The following is a 20,101-nucleotide window of genomic DNA, read 5'->3' as shown; positions in this document are numbered from 1 at the left end:
TGTCAATTCTGAATCCATATAAAAGTTGTGGTAATGAATTTGTGTCTTGTGTCAGTGTGTTCTGCAGCTTGATAAGCACCTTTTGTGGAGGAGCAGGTGAAATTTCAAGCCTGACTCTCAGTGGTTTCTGTTCTCCTGAACAAGGAAGGTTAGCTTGTGCTCTTTAAGAGGGTTGCTATTATTTGCTGAGTGTTGTGTGAAGCACATACATCCCTAACTTTAGATAGGTTGTGGAAAGCCTGGGCAGTTCTGCTTTCAACAATAATTTCTATACTTTCTGTGAACTGTTTCTGCCAATCTCTAATTTACAGCCCATTTTTAGAACTTCATGAAGCTCAGATGTTGCTGGTGAGCAGTGGGATTCCTTTCATATTCATTTGTGTCTTCTCTAAACCCCATTGAATTTAAGAATAATAAACCATAATTTAAGATCTTCAGTCTTATTTTGCTTTCTTCCTTTGGGGCCTGCTGTCCTGCTAAACTGTTGGCTTCACAACAGAGTGACATTGTCAGTCTGGTCTCATTTTTCTTTCTTCTTGGCTTTCAGGAGCAGATAGTCCAACCTGTAGCAATGGAGTCATGTCCACAAAAAGCAAACAGAGTCACAGTAAATACCCAACACTGAGTTCATCATCTTCATCTTCCTCCTCCTCTTCCCCTTCATCTGTGAACTACTCTGAGTCCAATTCTACAGATTCTACCAAATCTCAGCAGCACAGTAGTACGAGTAATCAAGAAACCAGGTATTGTTTTTCCTCTAGAGACACCTGACAGGGGGTGGGATGGTGAGAAAAGTCTCAGTCTGCTTTCTAAGAAGCCAGAAGGGCATTTGTCCTGCCCTTTTGAACAATATCTACAAGGTCACTGCTATGCCCAGCAGACACAAACCTGTTCTGGCTCCCCTGCTGTGGCTCATGTTTGGAAGTTCATCTCATAAGGAATATTATGATGCTCCTGTTTCAGGCACCAAGCTGTCCCATTACACTGATGCCTTTGGATCCCAGTGTGATAGTTGGCCCAGAAGCTTTCCTGGTCAGCCTGGTGTTGTTTCTGCTGCCTCAGCCAGGCACTTGTTCCTGCTGAGCAGCTTTCCTGCCCTGTACTGTGTGAGGCAGCAGCTCAGGCCACAATGGCTTGGTGCATTGCCCTCTTGTGTAATTTCCTTGGGCTGCCTGTGGCCCTGTTCCTTCCAGGGCAGCCTCTGAGCCAGCAGTGATTTGTTTCATGCTGTGACAGCAGGTCAGCCTGAGCCTCCCTTCTCCGAGAAGCCACGGGTGATGCAACAGTTCAGTGCAGTCACTGCTGCCTTTTCTGGAGTGTGGAGCAGAGTGAGCTGTGGTGAAAACTGAGCTTCCTTTGGGCTCACTCTCCACACTGCTGTTGCAGGGCTGTCTGAGGCCTCAGTGGAGCAGAGGGTGAAATTGTGATTATAAGAATCTCTTGCTAATTGCAGCTGGCACTCATTCTTCAAGTGCCATGCTGAGCACGGCTTGCAGGGCAGTTTGTAGGCTCAGTTATGACCTCTGGAGAGCCACCTAGCATGTAACTGAGTGAGAAACACTTGTTCAGACTCAATTTACCAGAATCATTTAATGATGCTGGATTTGTCATTCTTTTTTTTTTTTTTTTTAATGTAGAGCCCATGTTCCAGCAAGATCTTCTCATAATTTCAGTTAATCAGTTGTTAATCAGCAATCTCAGTCAGCCTGCTGTCTTGGGCATTTAAGTGTTCAGTGGTGCACTGTTTGCAAGGACTGGGAATGTCTCATAGCCAAGATTTCCCTCCTGTGCAGTCTCTGAGTGTTTATCTGTTACCTGGCTGCTGTTTCCTATCCCAAGGATCACCAATGCAGAATGTTCTGCACCTGGAATTATGACAGGCACTTAGGGAGCAGAAACCTGTTTCATAAATTGTCTTCAGAAGCCTGCAACAATTTTTGCTGCACTGACTTGGGCCATCTGGCTCCCTGGATCCAACTGGCACCTTTTCTGGTGTGCTGGCCATTGCTGGGCACTGTTTGGTGCATAAGCTCTTCATTTCTTCCCTTTTCCATTTAGACATCTGACCTTTCTTCCCTCCTTTCACCTCAGTGACAGTGAGATGGAAATGGAGGCTGAGCATTACCCCAATGGAGTCCTGGAGAATTCATCCACCAGGATAATGAATGGCACCTACAAACATGAGGAGATCCTGCAGACAGATGAGTCCAGCATGGGTAGGTCCTCAGAGGCAGGAGGGGTAATGGGAAATAGGAGCTGGTGTCAAAAGTTAAAGCTGGGATTGGATTGTGGGGGGAAAGCATGTACTTTGGGCTGCTTTCCTCACTCAGTGAATGAAATGCCTGCTTCATGGGGAAAATTAATCTGTCCTGGAGCTAAAACTAGGTCTGGCTTTTCATAGACTCACAGCAGTGCTGGTGATATTTTGGAGCAGGGAAAGCAATAGGAGTCAAAGGTTTGTTGCGTGCTGGTCATGAAATTGAGCTCAGAGCAGTCCTGGCAGAAGTGCCAGCTGGGGAGCTGAGCTGGGCTGTGCCAGGCTGGTGATGTCCAGCTGCAGAGTGGCCTCAGCACAGCTGCCAGCCATGACTGTCTTGCTTGTGGGTGCTTTAGCCAGGAGGGAGCAGATGAATCAGCTACACTGCCTCTGAAACTGATTCATCCAGTTTTAATGGCTCTTGTGGCCACTAATACTGGGAAGCTGGTGGTGTTGGCTTCTCTGACTGAAAGTTTTCTGAATCCAGGATTTGTTAGACCAGGGCTTATATACCCTGTGCTACACACATGAAAGGGTAACAGATTGGAGTTGCAAGCTCCCAGGATTTTATCAGGAGACTTGATTTCTAGGTAGTTCTCAATCAGTAAACAGAGCTCAAATCTTCCCTGTATCTACCAGGCACTATGACAAACTCACTACTGGCTGTTGTAGGGCAGGGATCACAGAAAGCTTCCACTGGAATAAACTTAGGCAGAAAGCAGCTACCTGCTCCAGAAGGGAGTTTGTGGGTATCCTGACACACAGTGGGCATTGGTGGGGAATGCAAGATGATTGTTCCTTCTCCTCTGCTTCTCCTTAGAAGACAGCTGCCCCCAGAGGCAGCTCTGTGGAGGGAACCACGCTGCCACAGAGAGAATGATCCAGTTTGGACGGGAGCTGCAGATCCTGAGCGAGCAGCTTTGCAGAGAGTATGGGAAGAACACCGTGCACAAAAAGATGCTTCAGGTAAGCCTGGACCTTGTGCTGCATTGCAGCAGCTCTCTGGGCCAGCTCTGGGGTTGTGGGTTCCCTTGCAGACACCTGAGTAGCCCCCACTTCTGCACCTGCTGAGCAAGAAGGGACCTATGTGAGGATCAGAGATCAAAACATGGATGTAGAGCATCTACACCCAATTCTCAGCACAAGAGAGAAGAAATACAGCTCCTGCCTGGCTTCCTTGAGCAACTGCATGCTCTTCTCTCCAGGAGACACTCCACCTGCCTTCCCATGCTGGCTCCCCTGCCAGGTGGAGGGGGCACCCTCTTTAACCTCTTGTCTTGATGACCCATTGTGGCCCCTTGCTGCCAAGAAGGAAAAGGCCATTTTTTTTCAGGAGGTAGGCACCTGTCACCGTGGTGATTGCAGGAGGTGCCCCAGGTCTTGGTGGTTTTCCTGTGTGTTTGCAGCCCTGCCTGATCTCACTGTGCCTTTCTGTTCCCTCACAGGATGCCTTTAGCTTGTTAGCTTACTCAGACCCTTGGAACTGCCCTGTCGGTCAACAGCTGGACCCAATCCAGAGGGAACCTGTGTGTGCTGCTCTCAATAGTGCTATTTTGGGTAAGATCTGGTTCCTGTGGGAGTGTTTCCCCAGCTCTCAAGAGCTGTCCTGTGGCAGGCAAGCTTGTCAGAAATATTTGTGTTTAGCTTTGGCCTTTCTTTCTGTTGCTGGGGCCTGTCAGGGCAGAAATGCAGGAAGGGGAGTAGGAGGGAGGGAAGCCTGCAGAGAACAGATCCCCTGATACAACTCCCATTTTGACTCCCTTCCTGGCATGTTCCTCAGGATTTTCCTCCCCTGCTTTCTGAAGAAACTGAAATCTCTTTGATGCATTTCCTGCCCCTCTCCCTTCCTGCTCTGAACCCACCTGAACCATTTTGTGGACTTTACCACTTTACCAGGGCTCTTTTCCAGCTGTCTGGATTAGCAGAGTTCAGCCCTGGTATCATCCTCTTTTCTAGGAGGGAATGCAGTTGCATCCTCTGCACAATCTGGCTCCCTGTGCCCAGGCAGATTTCCTATGGGGTTTGTGCCTCTCACACTGAATGTTCCAGAAGGAGATTTAGAGATTATCTTCTAGGGAAAGGAACAACTTGATGGACATGCCCATGAGGGCTCATGTTCTGACTGAGCAGAGGAATAGAAATTGCATGTTTTGGGAAGGAGAGTCCCTTCCCCTGACAGTCAGCAAGGGACAGTGTTTGTCCATTGCTTGAGGAGCATGGACAAGTTGCTGAGGGCTGTCACCAGGGAGAAGTGGTGTCTGGACATGCTTCATCACACAGGTTACCAGACACCTTGTCTAGCTCAGCTGAGGGTTCCCTCAGAAAACATGCCACTGTAAAGGCATGGTGATGAGGGGGTGAGTTCATCCAGGGCCTGGGCTGCTGTGCAGCCTTGCACAAGTGGGAGAAATGGAGAGGTTGCCTCCCAGCTGGGACCAGATTCTCCTGCCTTTCCTTATTCCTCCATACTTTGATATATCATGTTTTAAGGGTTTTCTGGCAAACAGCATCAGCAGTAGCTTTGTTGCCTTTTTGTTGCTCTGGCCACCACTCAAAGCACTCTCTCAAAGGCCCTGCTGAGCTGTGGGATGTGTCACGGGTGGTGGGGTGTGTGGAGCAGCAGCAGCAGCACAGAGCTGGCAGTATTTGGGAGTAGCTTCCTTCCAGAGCCAGCACCTTCTGCCAGGGATCTGGGCTTTGTGCCCAGTTGGGATGGAGAGAGGCCTGAGTGCAGGTGAGCCAGCAGCAGCCAAACTCCTCTTCTGAGCAGCTCTCTTTCTTTGCCCCCACAGAATCTCAGAACCTGCCAAAGCAGCCCCCGCTGATGCTCGCCCTGGGCCAGGCCTCGGAGTGTTTGCGGCTCATGGCTCGCGTGGGCCTGGGCTCCTGCTCCTTTGCCAGAGTAGACGATTATTTGCACTGACACCCGAGCGGGACGGAGCTGCCGTCGTGGAGTGCTGCCCTTCACCCTCTGCTGCTGCCACTCTGCACCACCACCTCGTTCGATAGCCTGACCTCCCTGCCACCAACACCCCTGTAGCACACACACACTGCCTGTGCAAGGATTGAGTGAGTCCCTCACTGTGTGGCTGTTCCTGACCCCGGGAAGTCTGGCAGATCTGACCCATCTCCCTGCCGTTGCTGCGGCTCCAGCGGCACTCAGTATTTCGCTGGTTATTCTAATGTAGCACCTTCTGATGTAGGGATTTTTCTCTTTTGTTTTGATTTGAGTTGTTTCTCATGGTTCCACCAATATTTTATCTGGAGAGTTTTGCTGAGCTGGTTTATGCTGATTTACTGAGGAAGCTCATCAAGTTGGTGACAGCTTGTTCTTTTCTTCCCTTCTCCCTCCATCGTGCACATACAGCATCATCCGTGCTAGTAATCCGAACTCGTCTCACAGTGGCAGTTCAGAGGGATTTTTTTTTTTATTTTATTTGAATCATGTTTATTAAAAAGGTCTCTTCCACCTCCACAAAGTCACTGATGTATTTATTGCCCACAGACTCGGTCCCAGCCACACACACACCACACAGCCCCTCAGGAGGCCGGGTGAGGTAGGTCCTGTCACACACTAATGATGGAAATTGGAGGAGCCTGGTCCTTCATGGTGCCTCTCTTTGGAGCCCAAGGCTCTCAATCTTGGCTTTGTGAGTGGGAAGAGTAGAAGATTAGCATTGCCTGCATTGGTGATTGTGCTGTAGAAGCATCTCACAGCCCTGAGAAAGAGTTAAATCCAGCTCTCTGAACAGCTGGAGGGGCAGGACTGATGAATATGAAGTCATCTGCCACTGTATGGTAGAACCAGGTCCTGTGAGTTGGCCAGAAACATCCATGGGCGATGCCCTGGTGGGCTGATAATTTTTAATTAAATAACAAATCCCCCATTTTTCTCCATGGAGGAGGGCTCTGCCACTAACTCAGTAATAACAGTATTTCCTGCCCTCTCTCATCCCTGTAAAACTGATCTAAATGAGTCCTTCTAAATTTTGGAAGTGTCTGGAGAAACCTGGGCTGAGCTGTTCTTGTCCTTGCAGGTGGGACGAGCTTGAGATCAGGTTGCAGGTTGGGGTCAGTACCAGCTCTGTGGGGCCTGAGCCATTCAGAAAGGAGCAGCAGTGTTTCTTTAGGGATTATTAAGATAATTATCAAAGTTCCAGTCCCAAAAGAGACCAGCAAGGATCTGTGGGTGAGTAACCTCTGAGTAAAATGGACTAATGTGTCCGTGCTGTGTGCCAGGCCTGGCACTTGAGTGCTGCTAAGCATTCAGAGCACTTGTGAGTGTTTCTGAGCGTGTTCTGTTAGCTGGCCAGGCTGCCTGGCAGCACCGTGTGCTTTGCATCATCTGCTGTACCATTAGGAGATGGCAGGTTCAGCCTGGCAGGTTCTGCACCAAATTAATTTTAGGTCAGTAGCTCTGAGGAGGACCCAAGGGAGCTCAAACCAAACATGAATTTTACTGCTGTTCACGAATTTTTTTTTTTTTTTGAAGGTCAATGAAAGATGAACAGGTTTTGTTGAGGTTTGTCCTTAAAATGGAGGTTAGCCTGTGCCAGGGCTTCAAGCACCAAGAGGAAAAGTAGCAAAAAGCCCAAAGCTTTAAGGATTTTCTGGGCTTGCAGGATGGATTTGCAGCTGGCACATCCAGGTCTGGATGTCTGGAGGTCTGAAATCAAGGCAGAGTAGGGAGGCAGGTGCCAGGGCAGGCTGTGGTAGTGAATGTGCAGATGGTGGTGGAGGTGGTTGGGAACATGATCCCTGCCTTTTGGTGAAGGTGTGCAGTGTGTAGTGGCAGTGGTCTAAGAAAACAGGAGGTTTAGAGCTGCAGGAGATACTTTTATCAGATGGCTGGTACAAGCTGCTAAAAGCAGAGGGAGCTCTACCACAGCCTTTCTACCAGAGAGGCAGAGGCAGAGAGCTGCACCAAGCAGAATTTAACTTGCCAGTCTGGGGCTTCTCTTCCAGCTCTGGGGAACAGCTCATGTGCCTGAAAGCTCATCTGTTGATTGCCAACTCTGCTGATGGATCTTAGCCCAGCCTGCTGTTTTTGCCTTGCTGCAAGTGCAGAGATAACTCAGTGGAAAGGTTTCCTTCCCAAAGCCTCGGGTCCCAGACGTGCCAAGGCACCATGTGAGCTCTGCCTGGTGGGATTCTCCTGCAGGCTTTCCATTCCTTAGACTCAGGCTGACAGCACACTGCTGGGCTGATTCTGGGTACTGAGGCTGAAGTACTCCAGGACCTTGCTTTGCCTTCCCCGTTTGGCAGCTTCCTCTGCTGTTGGTCACCACTTGCAGCAGTCTGGCTGCAGTCAGACCTCTCTCTCATCTTCATAGCAACACCATCTTTATCTTTCTGAGGTTTTTTTGGTTCCTTCTCTTTGTGGTTTCTTTAAGCCAAGTCTCTTCATCATGTGTCATATTAATGCCCCATTTGGTCTCTCAGCAAAGCTTTGCTGACTGTCCTAGAGCGCCTTTTTTAATTTTGGTTTCGCTACCACAAAAAAAAAACCAACAAAGAGATGTTCCTAGATATCTGGTTATTTTGGTGCCAAGAAATGTGTGATGGATTTTATTTGAGTTTTTAAAATTTACTTCAAGTGTTCTGGTGGTTTCACCAGTGGTTTCTGCTTCTTGTACTCAGGTTCTGACTAATATGGCTGTGACTCAGTATGGGAAAGATAAGCATGTTTGTGGTGGGATGTAGGTCCCAACCTACCCCTCATTCCTAGATGGAATTTCTGATGTGGTTTTCTCAGGTTGTATTTCAAAGCCTCTTGCCATTGAATCTCCCTGGCTGCTCTTTCATGGTTCATGTTAGCTGAAACTTGGATTATTGCAGTAGTTTTTAAAAACAGAGGTAAAGTGAAATGGGGTCTGTAACACTGAATGTGGCTGTACACCTAACCAGAGGCTACATGGCAATTCAAAAGTTACTTCTATAAAAATGATTTGGGTTTTTTTTCTTCCAAGTGCCTCAAACAATCTGGTCACTGCTCCCAAGAGTCCTTCAGTACAGCCATGTTTTACTGTGGAGCCTGTAGGAGAAACTGCTGGTTTCCCATTTCTGGTGGGGGGACAAGGACTCAGCTACAGCCCTGTGTTGTTGTGCTGGTGGCACTGATACAGGACTCCACAGGTTGCTCTCTGCTGGGCTGGCTTCAGATGCTGGGAGGTTTTCCAGAGCTCAGCTGGACCCTGCACAAGCAGCATTCCCCTGCCCCAGGAGAGGCTCTCCAGCTGCTAGTCCTTCCCAGGACCTGGGAAATGCCACTGCTGGAACAACTGAACCTTTCCCAGCTCTGCTGTGCCTGCACACTCAGAGAGCCTCAGCTGTCCCCTGATCAGTCCAAAGGCACCATCGAAGAGCTGTGATCTAGAGAACAGCAAACACACTCCAGCTCTGTGCTCTGGACACCCCACCCACCTTCCTGGCACTTGGCCGTGCAGCAAAAGCCTGGCAGAAGGAAAGCATTTCACAGACCTGGTGGGACCTGATTTCTGCACATCCTGGGCGTTGGGTTTGAGTCCAGTGCCCTGCCTGTTAAGTGGCCTTTTGAGAGGAGCATTTTGGGAACTCCAGACCTGGAGCCTTGGCTAAAGTGTCCTTCAGGGTTTCTGTGGAGAGAGCTTCATGGAGCTGAATTACATCACCAGGCTTCTCTCCCCATGGACAAGGGTTCTTGCTGCCCCCACAAGCTGAGAGTGAGAGCATCAAGAATACATTGGGAGAACTTTGGAGTGAGATGCACTGGAGTAGCTGGGATAAGTGTTTCTTGGAGGAGTATCCACCTCATACACTGCTACTCCAGCCTGTGACCATCCTAGTGGCTCTGCTGGGTGCATTCCAATTTGTAGATATCTTTCCTGTACCAGGGGAGCCAAATCTTGTTCCTCTTGTTCCCCCTGTTCCTCTTGGAACCATCTTGTTCCAGATTATTCCTCTTGCTACTCCGTGAGCCTACCCTAGCAAGTATTTAACCAAAGCTATTTCAAGACTTAGAGGGTTGAGAGAGCTCTCAGTCAAGCTCTGCTGTGAGCAAGGAGGGCAGCAGTCTATTTCCTGTCCATCCTGCAGAGTGCTCCCAGAGCCAGCTGGTTTTGGGAAATCTTTCTTGCTTCTCTGCCTCCCACAACCCCAGTATTCCCCCAACTGCATGACCACAATGGTATCTGCAGTGCTGGCTGCTGTGGGAGTTGCTCTAACACCAGGGCCAGCTCTGTGGCTCATGTCTGTGCCAAGCATAGATGTGACAACTGCAACTGCCCTTCCTGGCTTGTCCTTCCCTGCTGGCCTAAAAGACTTCCACATGTGACAGTCCCTTTTTGCCACCTATCAGCCTGCAGCTGGGCTGGCTGCAGCACTTCTGCCATTCTTCTGGAGTCTCTTAGGAGCTGAGCCCTTGTGTGTGGCCAGCAGAACAGAGAGGCACTCCCAGTGAAGCACTGGACAATGCACAGCATCCAGCCCTTATGGGAAGGTTGTCCAGTGGATGCTCTCCCTCAGCCCCATGTGAACCAAAGCTGGAGCTTGTTGCCTTGGGATGTGTGAAAGGTGTGTGGTGAAAGATGGGTAGAGCCTGTTTCTGTTTCCAGCATCCTGGTGGTCCTTGCTGTGCTGCTGGATTTGGACACCAGGAGATGCAGCTGTGGCTGGCATGGAGAATGGGCCCCTCTGGGAGTAACATTCTTCGTGGTTACCTACACCTAGGATATTCCCATATCCTTCCTTCTCTTTTTTCACAGTGACATCTCATTCTGTCCTCAAGCTATGTTCTTGTTTTTCATGTTTTATTAAGACATCTTTACCATTCTTTAAATAGCTTTGTTCTTGAGGCTGCCTTGAGAAACTGGAGCAACCAGAGCCGCTGGAGCTAGTTCTAGGAATTGAATGTGTCATTTTCCATCTTGGGTATCAGGGATGATGAACCATCTCCTCCTGCAGCAAAGCAAGCCAGGCTGGATTGCAGCTGTGCTTTGGTACCTGTCTGTGTCAACAGGTAGCACATGTTGCTTAGACACACACTTCAGAGTTCTGCTGCCCTGGGGTTGATGGAGAAGGTGACCTGTGGCAGCCAGGCTGTAGAGCAGTGTGTAAGTGCCATGCAGCTGTGTGGTGCACCACATGGGGTCAGATAGTTCTCCCCTTAAGAGGCAGTGCAGACTTGGACTGTCCTGTGGCAGCAGGTGGAGAGAGAGGTCCCTCACACTCCAGTCCTGGGTGCAGTGAGGCTCCATGGAGCTGGTGACAGCCTGGGAGAACGAACAAGGGGTCCTGGTCCACCCAGGAGTCCCCTTTGCAGAAGGAGCATCTTCCTTCCAGCCCTGCCAGTGTGAGAGCAGCCTCAGTGGTGGGGCAGAGAGAGCAGGCAGAGAGCAAGTGTTGAGTCTCCAGCTGTACCAAGGTGTTTCTGCAGAAGGGCTTGCCAGGGGACAGCTGTTTCTGCATGGGGACGTGCCAGGGGACTTGCTGGGTGCTGCTGGGACCCTTCTGCCCCAGAGGGATGAGTGATGGAGGGAACTGCAATCCAGCAGTTCCTGGTCAGATCCAGAGCTGGTTGTGAGCCTTGTCCATCTGCTGTGTAGGGGCAGAGAGCTGGAGGAATTGTTGTTGGGGCTGTGTGAGGGGAGCTACAGCAGATTTGGGAGGAAAAGGGAGGAGCTGAGAACCTGGAGGCCTCTTCTACAGACAGCACGAGCTGCTCTCCACCACCCTTCCCTGCAACAAGAGGTGGCAGGTGATGGATGAGTGAATTTGGCATGTCTGTCCCTCTCCCCACATCCCAAACCAGAGCTCAGAGCCTGCAGCTTGAGCTGGAGCAGTGCCCAGCAAGCCAGGGCATCATCCAGGCTTGAGGAGCACACACGTCCTGCCAGCTCTTTTATTTCCAGGAGGGAAGCTTAACTCTCTCCTGCTCGCGGGAAACCCACATGTCCTGTGTGGAATTGACACTCACATCATGACAGAAACATTCCTGGGGGCCATGCAAACCTCTGCTCCTTGCTGAAAGTCCCATGGCCAGGCAGACACCTTTTCTCTGGTCACTCCACTTGGGTCCAGGCGTGTGCCTGGACATTTTTGCTCAGGAGGAAGGACTTCAGCCACATCCTTCCTCCAGAAGGGAGCACAGAGGGATTTTTGTATGCTGGGCTTCTCACAGGCTTAGACTTGGAGAAAGGAGAAGCAGCAGCAGCTCTGGGGATAATCCAGATTTTAAAGAAAATTTGAAAACCACAAGTATGGTGACTTCCAGACCAAGGACTGCACTGGCACTGGATTGGGATCGTGTCTTGGTCCCGCCTGTGCAGCCAGGGAGGCAGGAGGAGGCTGCAGCCCCTGAAGCTCTCACACACAGCAGTGCAAGCCCAGGACCTGCCCAGCACGCAGTGAACTCTCCTCTCCTGCTGGTTGCTCAAAACTCAGGTATGAAATGCTCAGCTGGAGTATGGGGTGTGAGGTCTCCACAGGTTTCCCAGCAGCCCTGGAGGAGTGGCCGCCGCTGGGCACAGCTGCCTGTGCCACTCCAGGCTTCTCCTGGCCTTTGGAAGGGAGTTTCACCTCTTTGGTACAACATTGGCTATGTGGACATTACACAAACTGTGCACATTGGTTCAGTCTACGCTTAGTATTTGTGAATTAAGTTATCTGATGCTTCGCATGAAAACTTCAAAAAAGGGGCTGGGGGGGTGGATTTTAACTGAGAAAAAGCCTATGAAAATATACTGGAAATATGGTAAAGAAATCGACATTCTGCTGTATATTGACAGAATTATTTTTATTAAAATACACATCCATGTGCAAGAGCCAGTGTGGAGCTGTGTGCTTTGTCAGTCTGCTCATCAGGGAAGGCTGTGTCCCCTCTGACAGGGGATGCACAGTCCTCGAGGTGTTTTTCCCCCAGTATCTGATTCTGTTTCAGCTTCCCTTTCCACCATTGCTTCCTCCCATGTGCTTACAGTTCATGGGCAAAAATGTCATTAGGGATGTTTTTCCTGTGCCATTCACTACCCTAGAAAATACAGCCCTGAAGTGTTTTCTAGCCATGAGCATAAAACACTGGTGAAGCTTTAGGCTGAGGATCATTTGCCCCATTCCTTGCTTTTGCCTTTCTGAGGTTTTCTCTTGTACGTTTGCACCTCTGCCATGAGAAGATGGGCCAGCAGCCTGGTTTTAATATCTGGGATCCCACGTTGCTCCCACCCTTCCCTGGCCCTGCAGAGGGATGGGCAGCCAGGACACCTCTGTCCAGCTGAAGGGGTTGTGTCCTCACCCTCCTGGCACTGTGGACATTGTTCTTTATCTCCCTCAGACACTTGGCAGTGACCACCAGCACACTTGGAAGCTGTCAAGGTATTAAGGGTTTGGTAGATCAGTATCTTTTCCCAGAACCCTCCCCTTAATTCTGGAGCACCTGCAAAGCCCATGGGGCTGCAAGCATGCCCTGAGGATGTACAGCTTTGCCTGGGGTGAGGGTAACCTCACCTGTGGGTCCTGGACCCGTGGGTCAAGGCCTGGCTCCACTGTCACATTCCCAGTGAAGCACAGTGACCAGGCACAGTTTGCTTCTGGAGAAGAACAAGCTTGTGGCAGAGGCTTTTGCTTGCAGCAAGCCCTGGGTTTGTTAGGATCTGCTGCTTGGTCTGGAGAATCAGGAGAAGTTCAAACAGCAACTTGTGGCAATGAGTCTTTATTATAAATATTTGCTCCACAGGCACATCTTGGCAGGGCAGTGACAGCAGGAGCAGCTCGGGAGCTGGCAGGTCCATGGCACTGACACCTGATCCTGCCGGGGTTCGGGATGGCTCCGCCTGCAGTGACGGTGCCCGAGGCCACAGCACCCGCTGGAGAAGAGCTGCCGGCACTGCTGGCTCCCTCGAGAGACGGGAAGACTGGATGGGCAAGTCAGATGGTGGATGGGTTTAATTTTTGCTTTTGAAGCCGTTTTATGGTTTTATTCACCCAGTCCTTCTCGGGGTCGGCACAGATCTGATCACCATTGGCAGCCACAATCCTGCAATGAGGAAGTGAGGGAAAAGAGTGAAAACAGGAACCATGAGCCATTCCCTTCCTGGGCATTGTTTCTCCCCTCTCTTTTTGCAGCCCCATCCAGGATCGAGGCTTGGAGCCATCTCCAGCAGCCTGTGCGCTCCTTGGGCTGATGGTGAGTGTCTGAGTCTTCCCAGACCACTAGCATTAGCAGAAAGCACTAAAACCCACTTTTTCCCCTCTTTGCCCACCCCCCAGAGCTGCTCCCCCCTGGCTGGGACTGAGCTGTCTGTGGAGCAGGATGGGATGGGGGAGCAAAAGATCTGGGATCCCAGATCTGGGAAGGGAAGCAAAGCCTGGGATACTCACACAACTGCAGGATTGGGGCAGTCTTTGGATGTCTCGTAGAAGCTTTGAGGGTGCCGGATGCGTTTCTGTGCATACTTAAAGCAGCATTCCACGGGTGCAAAGTGGGCTGTGGAGGGAAGGGGGGATGTTGTGAATTGCATCACCAGACAATGGCACCACCAGGCCTGGGACACGGCACAGAGGCTGTGGAGCATCTGAGCAGCTCCCATAGCATCCTATGACAGGGGCTTGTCACCCTTCACACAGCAAGCCCAGGACTGGGTTGTGGACAGAGGTGGGGCAGGGGACAGCCTGGGAGCTGGCCCCTCACAGCCTGAATTGCTGCAGCCCCCACAGCACATGGTAAGGCTGGGGTGCTCAGTCTGAGGATGAGGTTTTGGAGCTTTCCAAGGCAGAGCACAACTTGCAGGGTGTTTTGGAAGGCTCCAAACATCTGCATGTTCTCCCTCTGTCCAGCCCCTTTGCTCATCCAGCTGAGACCTGGGGAACAACTGCCAGAGCCTCCTCCAAGCTCCTGCAGCCTCTCCCCAGTTCTGGCTTTGCTGAGACCACCCAGCACCTTCTCCATCCACCCCTGCATCCCGGGATGTGCTGCCCTGCCCTGACCAGGGGGTTGCTGCTCCTGTCAGCAGCAGCATTCCCCTCCCTGCTGGCGTTTCCTGCCTCACCTCCCCAGTGGAATGTCCCCAGTGGGGCTCAGAGCCCTCGCCTGCAGCAGCGGCCCCTGAGGTTCCTTACCTGTGGCGTGGTGCAGAGAGAAGGTGAGGAGCAGGGTGAGCAGCAGGACAGTCCTTGCAGGGAGCATGGTGGCTGAGTGGTGGCTCTTCCTCGTGCCCTGTGTCACCCTGCCCGCTGCCTGTGCCTGTGGCTCTCTCCACGCTGTCTTTTATCCTCTGCCCGCTGCCCACTCAGGCTGCATTTCCAAAAATTCAGACGTGTACTAAGAAGGTCAAGGGACTTTCTCTCGTTTATTTTTGGGACACATCCAGTGGTGGGTGGACAAGTTTGGGGAGCACTTCTGCATTCTATGGAAGAGCCATGATGGGGCAAGGGAGCTTCTAGGAACTGAAAGCAGATTAAAGCCATCTTCCCATGCAGGCAGGACATCAAGTCCAGTGCTCGTCTGTTTGTTTCTAACAGGAGAGACAAGCCACAGTCCCTGAGCAGGGACACGTCTCAGGGGGTTTAATGGGCTTGCCCAGTGTCAAAGGCCAGTGATGGAGTCCCATCCAAACTGACCTCCCCAGCCACCTTGGCCACACACAGCACTGGGTTAGGCAGGAAAGCGGGATGGGATGGGATGGGATGGGATGGGATGGGATGGGATATCAGGCAGAAGCCACATTGGACCGATCCAGAGGGGACTCCAGAGCAGGGGGTGTCAGAGGTGCTTTTGGTGGGTTCAGCAGACTTCACGGAAGGGGAAGAAATGGGGCAGGGGCAGTGGGGTGTGTGAGGAGAGTCTGGGTCTGAACACAAGTCTGAGCCCCTGCGTTGCCTCTGCCTCCCACACCAGCACTGGGATTGAAATGAGAGTTGGGGGATAGAGCCTTGTGGCCATCTCCTGCAGGAAGATGGGACAGATCCTAGCACAGCCCCAGGAGAGGCAGGGAGGATGCCAGGGAGGAGGGGCAGGTGGCACAGATCCCAGTGGCAGCACCATGGGGCACTGCTGCACATCAGCCCAGCTTCCATGCAGGGATCTGCTCCTGGGAAGGCAGATGCAGCTGTGTGTGAAGGAGAGGTGAGGTCCTGGTGGGAGCCAACATAGGATGATGCTGAGTGGGAGCACAGGAGGGGATCTGGATGTGGCTTGGAGGGTGAAGCAATCCAGGGCTTCTCAGAGGGGAAGAAAGGTGGAAATGTGTTTCTTTGAAGATTATCTCATGTCTGCACGACTTCTCTGAAAGGAGAAAGGAGAAGGAAACAGATCTAATGTGCTGAAAGTGCTGGTTTAGAAGAAATTATCTGCAGGACATGGGGTCTGCTGGCCTTGCATACGGCAGGGTGCCCACACAGAGAGCTGGGTTCTAGTGCCACAGTCCCCAGGCAGGGCTCTGCAGGGAGAAAATGCCTGACACACAGCAGCCAGCGTCCTCTTCTGTGGGCTTTGCATCACCCCCAGGTTGTCCTGCCTTCCCTGTCCATGTCCCCAGGGCACAGACCCTCTGGGCCAGCAGCCACCAGGCTCACACCAGCTCCTAGGCACTGGTTCAAGGCACACAGCTGTAATTAAGGGAGAACTGAGCTAATGACTTTTTCCAACCAGCATCCCCTGGTGCAGAAAACCTTATGTGCCAACCCTGAGCTCCCTTTTCAGGCTTGTCTGAGGCACACAGTTGCTCCTCCTTTCCCTTAGCTATTTATTCCTCTCTCCAGAAGCATTAGTAGATGCCTCTACTATCTGTTCTTCATAGACCTTTTCAGTGCATGTTGGGTGTTTGAAGGCCTGGGAAGGCCTCACAAGGCTCTGGAGGACTGGGCTTCCCTCCCTGTCCCAGCAGCAGATCTTTGGGTTTGGCTTTGGTCTTCTCCAGCCTCCTCTGCAGCTCCTGGGGCATTCCCAGCACCCTCCTGAGCCATCCCCAGCAGTGGCACAGCCTCTGCCCCAGCTGTGGAGCTCCTGCTTAGGCAAATGCAAAGGCAAGTGGAGAGAAGAGGGGATAATGATTCTGCAGAGCATTTTAGCATGTCTAAACCACCTGCGACCTCACTATAATTAATAATCGAATGCAAATCTTCTGGCTGAGGAAAACCTCTGCTTTAGAAATTAAAATGGATAGGCATGGACCAAAAAAAAAAAAAAAAAAGCACCATAGAGGTGGGAAATATTCTCTGACTCATAAAATGCTTTGGGTTTTGAGTGGACAATCACAAAAGCTAATACTTTAACAAGAGAACATGAACTGTTTGTCCATGATAAATGCCCGTGTCCGGCTGGACCTGCCCCACCCAGAGCCCCGAGGTCTGTGCTGCATCCCAGCCACAGCTGTCAGGAGAGGGCACCAAGTCCAAGCAAGCAGTGACTCCGTGGCCTGAGGACTCCTGAAGTGGAAAGGCAGCAGGTTAAGAGGCTTCTGCAGGCTGAAGCCTCTCCTGGTGCACCCAGAGTTCTCCCCCTTCTTGGTACCTGTGACACCTCAGGTTCCAGAGCTGCAGTGTGTCAGCGTCACCCCTCAGCTCTCAGCTCTGGATGGGTTTTGCCTCTGCTGTGAAACATCCCTGGAGCTGCTGCTGCCAAAATCCCCTTCCCCAGGAGCATCATCTGGGCTAGTGGCAAGTGGTGGTTTCTTTATCACTTGGTGGGTTTTTTTGGGTAGGTTTAGTTTATTCGTTGGTTCTCCTTTCTTTTCCCCCTTATTGGACTGTCACAGGGAAAGAAGGAGGAAGTAGGGGGACATTCAGAGTTGCAGCATTTGTCTTCTCAGGTCACTCTTACATGTGAGGGAGCCCTGCTCTGCTCCCCATGGCTGAACACCTGCCCACCCAAGGGACGGAGAGAATTAATCCCTTGTTTTGATTTGCTTGTGTGCCAGTTTTGCTTTATTTATTAAACTATCTTTAACTCATGACTTTCCTCACTCTTGCCCTTCCAGTTGTGCTCCCGCTCCCAAAGCCCTGGCAGGGATCACTGCTGAGCTCTCCATGGCCCCTGGCAGGGGCAAAATTTCCAGGGCTGATGTGCAGGAATCCCTTGTCTGATTCAGCCTCCCCTGTCTGCCCTTCCTGCCCAGGGGCCTCTGCAGAGAAACCCTTGTTCTGCAGCCCAGCTGAGACACCACAGGCCTGGGCACACATGGTGGACAGGCTGTGCTCCTTCACGGGACAGGCTGAAACCTCTAAGCCTGAAACTGATGGCAGTTTTGCACCTAAAAACCCTCAGAGGAGTCTCCAGCCCCTTTAGAGTCCCCTTGAAGTCCCATCCATCCCCTCCCTTCCTGCCCTGAGACCCAGTGGGAAGAGCCACCATCCCAGCCCCAGCTGCTGGCAGCAGCACAGTTGTGGGGCTGGGAGAAGAAAGGACACCACTCTCCCATATCACATGAAGTAAACTTTATTTTGTGGCTGTGATCAGCAGGCAGGTGCAGACAGGACCAGCAGCACTCCAGGAGCTGGTGCCCAGCTGTGGATGCAGCTCAGGGCTCTGGGCAGTCAGTGTCCTTTCCCAAGAGCTGAACATTTTTAACTCCTTCTGAGAGGGCGACTGCAAACCTTCCTTCCCACCAGGATGTTGGGTAGCCTGAACCAGGGCACCCACTCTACATCATGAAGGGGCATGAAGTCCTTTCTTTTTTAGAAGCACTCTAACTGCTCTCTTCACCCAATTCTCCTCTGGGTTTGCACAGACCTTGGCTTGTTTCTTGGTGTCAAACCTGTCAAGGTTAAAGGTGAAGCTTGGTGAGGAATGACAGCTGTGATTCCACTTATGCCCACACCATCCTCCCTCCCTGCACCCTTTCTCCTTTCCCTTTGTCCCTGTGCCTGCCCCTGGGTTCTTGGTGTCCTACAAGCAGCTCATCCTGCAGCCCAGCACCTCTAGAGCCCGTGCAGAGCCTTCAGGAGCTGCAGTGGCCTTGTAGAAGTGCCCAGACAGTCACATCCTCCTCTCTTCGTGCTGGAAGATCACGGAGGTGACACAGACCTGTCCCTGTCCTGTCCCCAGATGGAACAGATGAACTGAACCCGTGGCAGCCCAGGAGACAGCACAGAAGTAGGGAAGTTGCCAGGACTTACACAATTGCTGGGAAAAAACATTCCCTGGAAGTTGAGTAGAAACCCACGAGGTTGTCCAGCCGGAGAACGCCCTTCACGTAGTCGAAGCAGCACTCGGCCGGAGAGTAAGGGGCTGCAGGAAACAAAGAGGCACGGTGAGGCTGGCTCTGGAGGCAGCCTGTCTTCAGGACCTTCCCCCAGGACAGGGCTGATGGACACAACATCCCCCAGGCTGTGCCAGTGCTGCCATGAGGAGCCCCAGGTGCCCTCCTCCTTCCTTCCCGGGGCAGAAGGATGCTCCAGGTTATCACCCAGCCCTGCAGCAGCTCTGCCAAAGCCACCCAGCCCCAGGAGCAGTCTCCAGCCTTCCCTGCAGCCCAGGATGTGCTGCTCTGCCCTGGCCAGGTTGCTCCTCCTGCCAGCAGCACCATCCCTGCTCCACACGGGGGTTTCCTTCCTGACCACCCCGGTGGGACAGCCCCGAGTCCCAGCCAGCAGCAGTGGCCCACGAGGTGCTTTACCTGCACTGGAGCATGGCAAGAGGGTGAGGAGCCCAAGGAGCAGCAGGGCTTTCCTTGCAGTGAGCATGGTGGCTGTGGGAGGGCTCTTCCTTGCAGGATGCTGCTCTGCCTCTCTGGGAGAGCTCAAGTCTGTGCTCAGGCAAGGAGCTGCTGCAATTTATCCTCTCTACTCCTCCCCAGTCTCCCCTTTTCCAAAGAATTTGAACCTAATTCAAGGAAAAGCTACTGCTTCATTGCCCGTGGGGATTTCCATGTCACATGGGATCATTAGGATTACAGACAGACAATACCTGGAAAGACTAAATAAATTGTGTCAGCTTCTGTGTTCACCCACACAGTGAAAGTCATGAAGGAAGTGAAATCCTCCACTCTGCAGATGTAAACTCAAGAGCTCCTGGGCCTTCAGAGAGGGGATTCATAGCCATAGGAAAGGCAAAGCCTGGTGTTCCATGCAAGGTCACTCAGCCCAGAGCCAATACAAATGTGCTGGAGATGCCTGGATGGCTTGTGAATCCTGGGAAGAATTAAACAGAAGCACAGTGACTGCTGCTGCCACCAGCCCTCTGTGGCTTGAAAGTGGCAAGTTGGCAAATACTGCCACAAATTGTATCACATTCCATGTTGGTACTATGGAGAGGAACCCAAGTTTTCCACCAAAAATCCCTGTTTATAACTGGGCAGTGAGGTGGGATGTACTTGAACCTTTCCTTGTGGACAGGGCTGGCTTAGCCCGTTTCAGGGCAGGGCAGGAGTCAGAATCAGGCTGAGGAGAATGGATGGAAAACTTACTGTTCAAAGTTTTTGGGTGTCTTTCCATCATCTTCTTCCCTCCACAGCCTTGAGGCATCCCAGACCCTGCAGGGACCTGCTGAAAGGGGTCAGCCCCTCTGTGTTAACCTGGGGGACAGTTCTCCCTCCTTGTGCTGGGCTCCTCTTTCTTCACACTTTCTGAAGGTCTAAGGAGCCTCTCTGTAGGTCCTTACTCAGCTCGGACATTTTTTTCACCTTTCCCTCTTTTTAACCAGACTCTAAGTGGATGCATGGAGCAGTGGGGTCCCATGCAGATCCCCTGGCACCACAGTCCTCCACCTCAAGCCCTTCTTCACACTGGCACCCCCAGCCACTCTCTGGAGCAGGATATTGTGCCTGGGACTGTCATCTCTGGCTGCCTTCTAAAAGATTTGGGAGAAAAATCTCCCAGTGCTGAGACTGCTCTGGTCATGCTCAGTTCTCCCCAAGCCCAGCTTTGTCAGACACA

General features: G+C 51.8%; 2 protein-coding genes across 5 annotated transcripts in view; one reads left to right on the top strand and one right to left on the bottom strand.

Moving 5' to 3' along the window:
- The window catches only part of RANBP10 (RAN binding protein 10), a 66,025-nt gene extending 53,968 nt beyond the window's left edge, over positions 1 to 12,057 (top strand). For 3 of the 4 annotated variants that reach the window (XM_053952808.1, XM_053952810.1, XM_053952812.1), the window contains 5 exons: positions 548 to 743; positions 2,092 to 2,216; positions 3,078 to 3,223; positions 3,703 to 3,814; positions 5,050 to 12,057. In XM_053952808.1, the coding sequence (XP_053808783.1) occupies positions 548 to 743; positions 2,092 to 2,216; positions 3,078 to 3,223; positions 3,703 to 3,814; positions 5,050 to 5,180 (710 nt within the window). In that variant the 3' untranslated portion in view covers positions 5,181 to 12,057. The remainder of the gene's footprint in view (positions 1 to 547; positions 744 to 2,091; positions 2,217 to 3,077; positions 3,224 to 3,702; positions 3,815 to 5,049) is intronic. The other variant, XM_053952809.1, reaches the window with a different exon arrangement.
- Positions 12,058 to 12,115: 58 nt separating this feature from the next.
- Positions 12,116 to 19,893, bottom strand: CCL17 (C-C motif chemokine ligand 17). The gene is made up of 6 exons (XM_053953179.1): positions 18,844 to 19,893; positions 18,344 to 18,455; positions 17,886 to 17,982; positions 14,348 to 14,495; positions 13,610 to 13,715; positions 12,116 to 13,265 (listed from the first exon to the last, which is right to left on the bottom strand). The coding sequence occupies exons 1-6, from the start codon at positions 18,908 to 18,910 to the stop codon at positions 13,157 to 13,159; spliced, it is 639 nt and encodes a 212-aa protein (XP_053809154.1). The 5' UTR covers positions 18,911 to 19,893; the 3' UTR covers positions 12,116 to 13,156.
- Positions 19,894 to 20,101: the final 208 nt, after the last annotated feature.

This window comes from Vidua chalybeata, chromosome 11, assembly GCF_026979565.1.
Source record: "Vidua chalybeata isolate OUT-0048 chromosome 11, bVidCha1 merged haplotype, whole genome shotgun sequence".
Classification (NCBI taxonomy): domain Eukaryota; kingdom Metazoa; phylum Chordata; class Aves; order Passeriformes; family Viduidae; genus Vidua; species Vidua chalybeata.
Note: the sequence above shows the minus strand (reverse complement) of the source record. Positions and strands in the feature narration are given on the sequence as shown.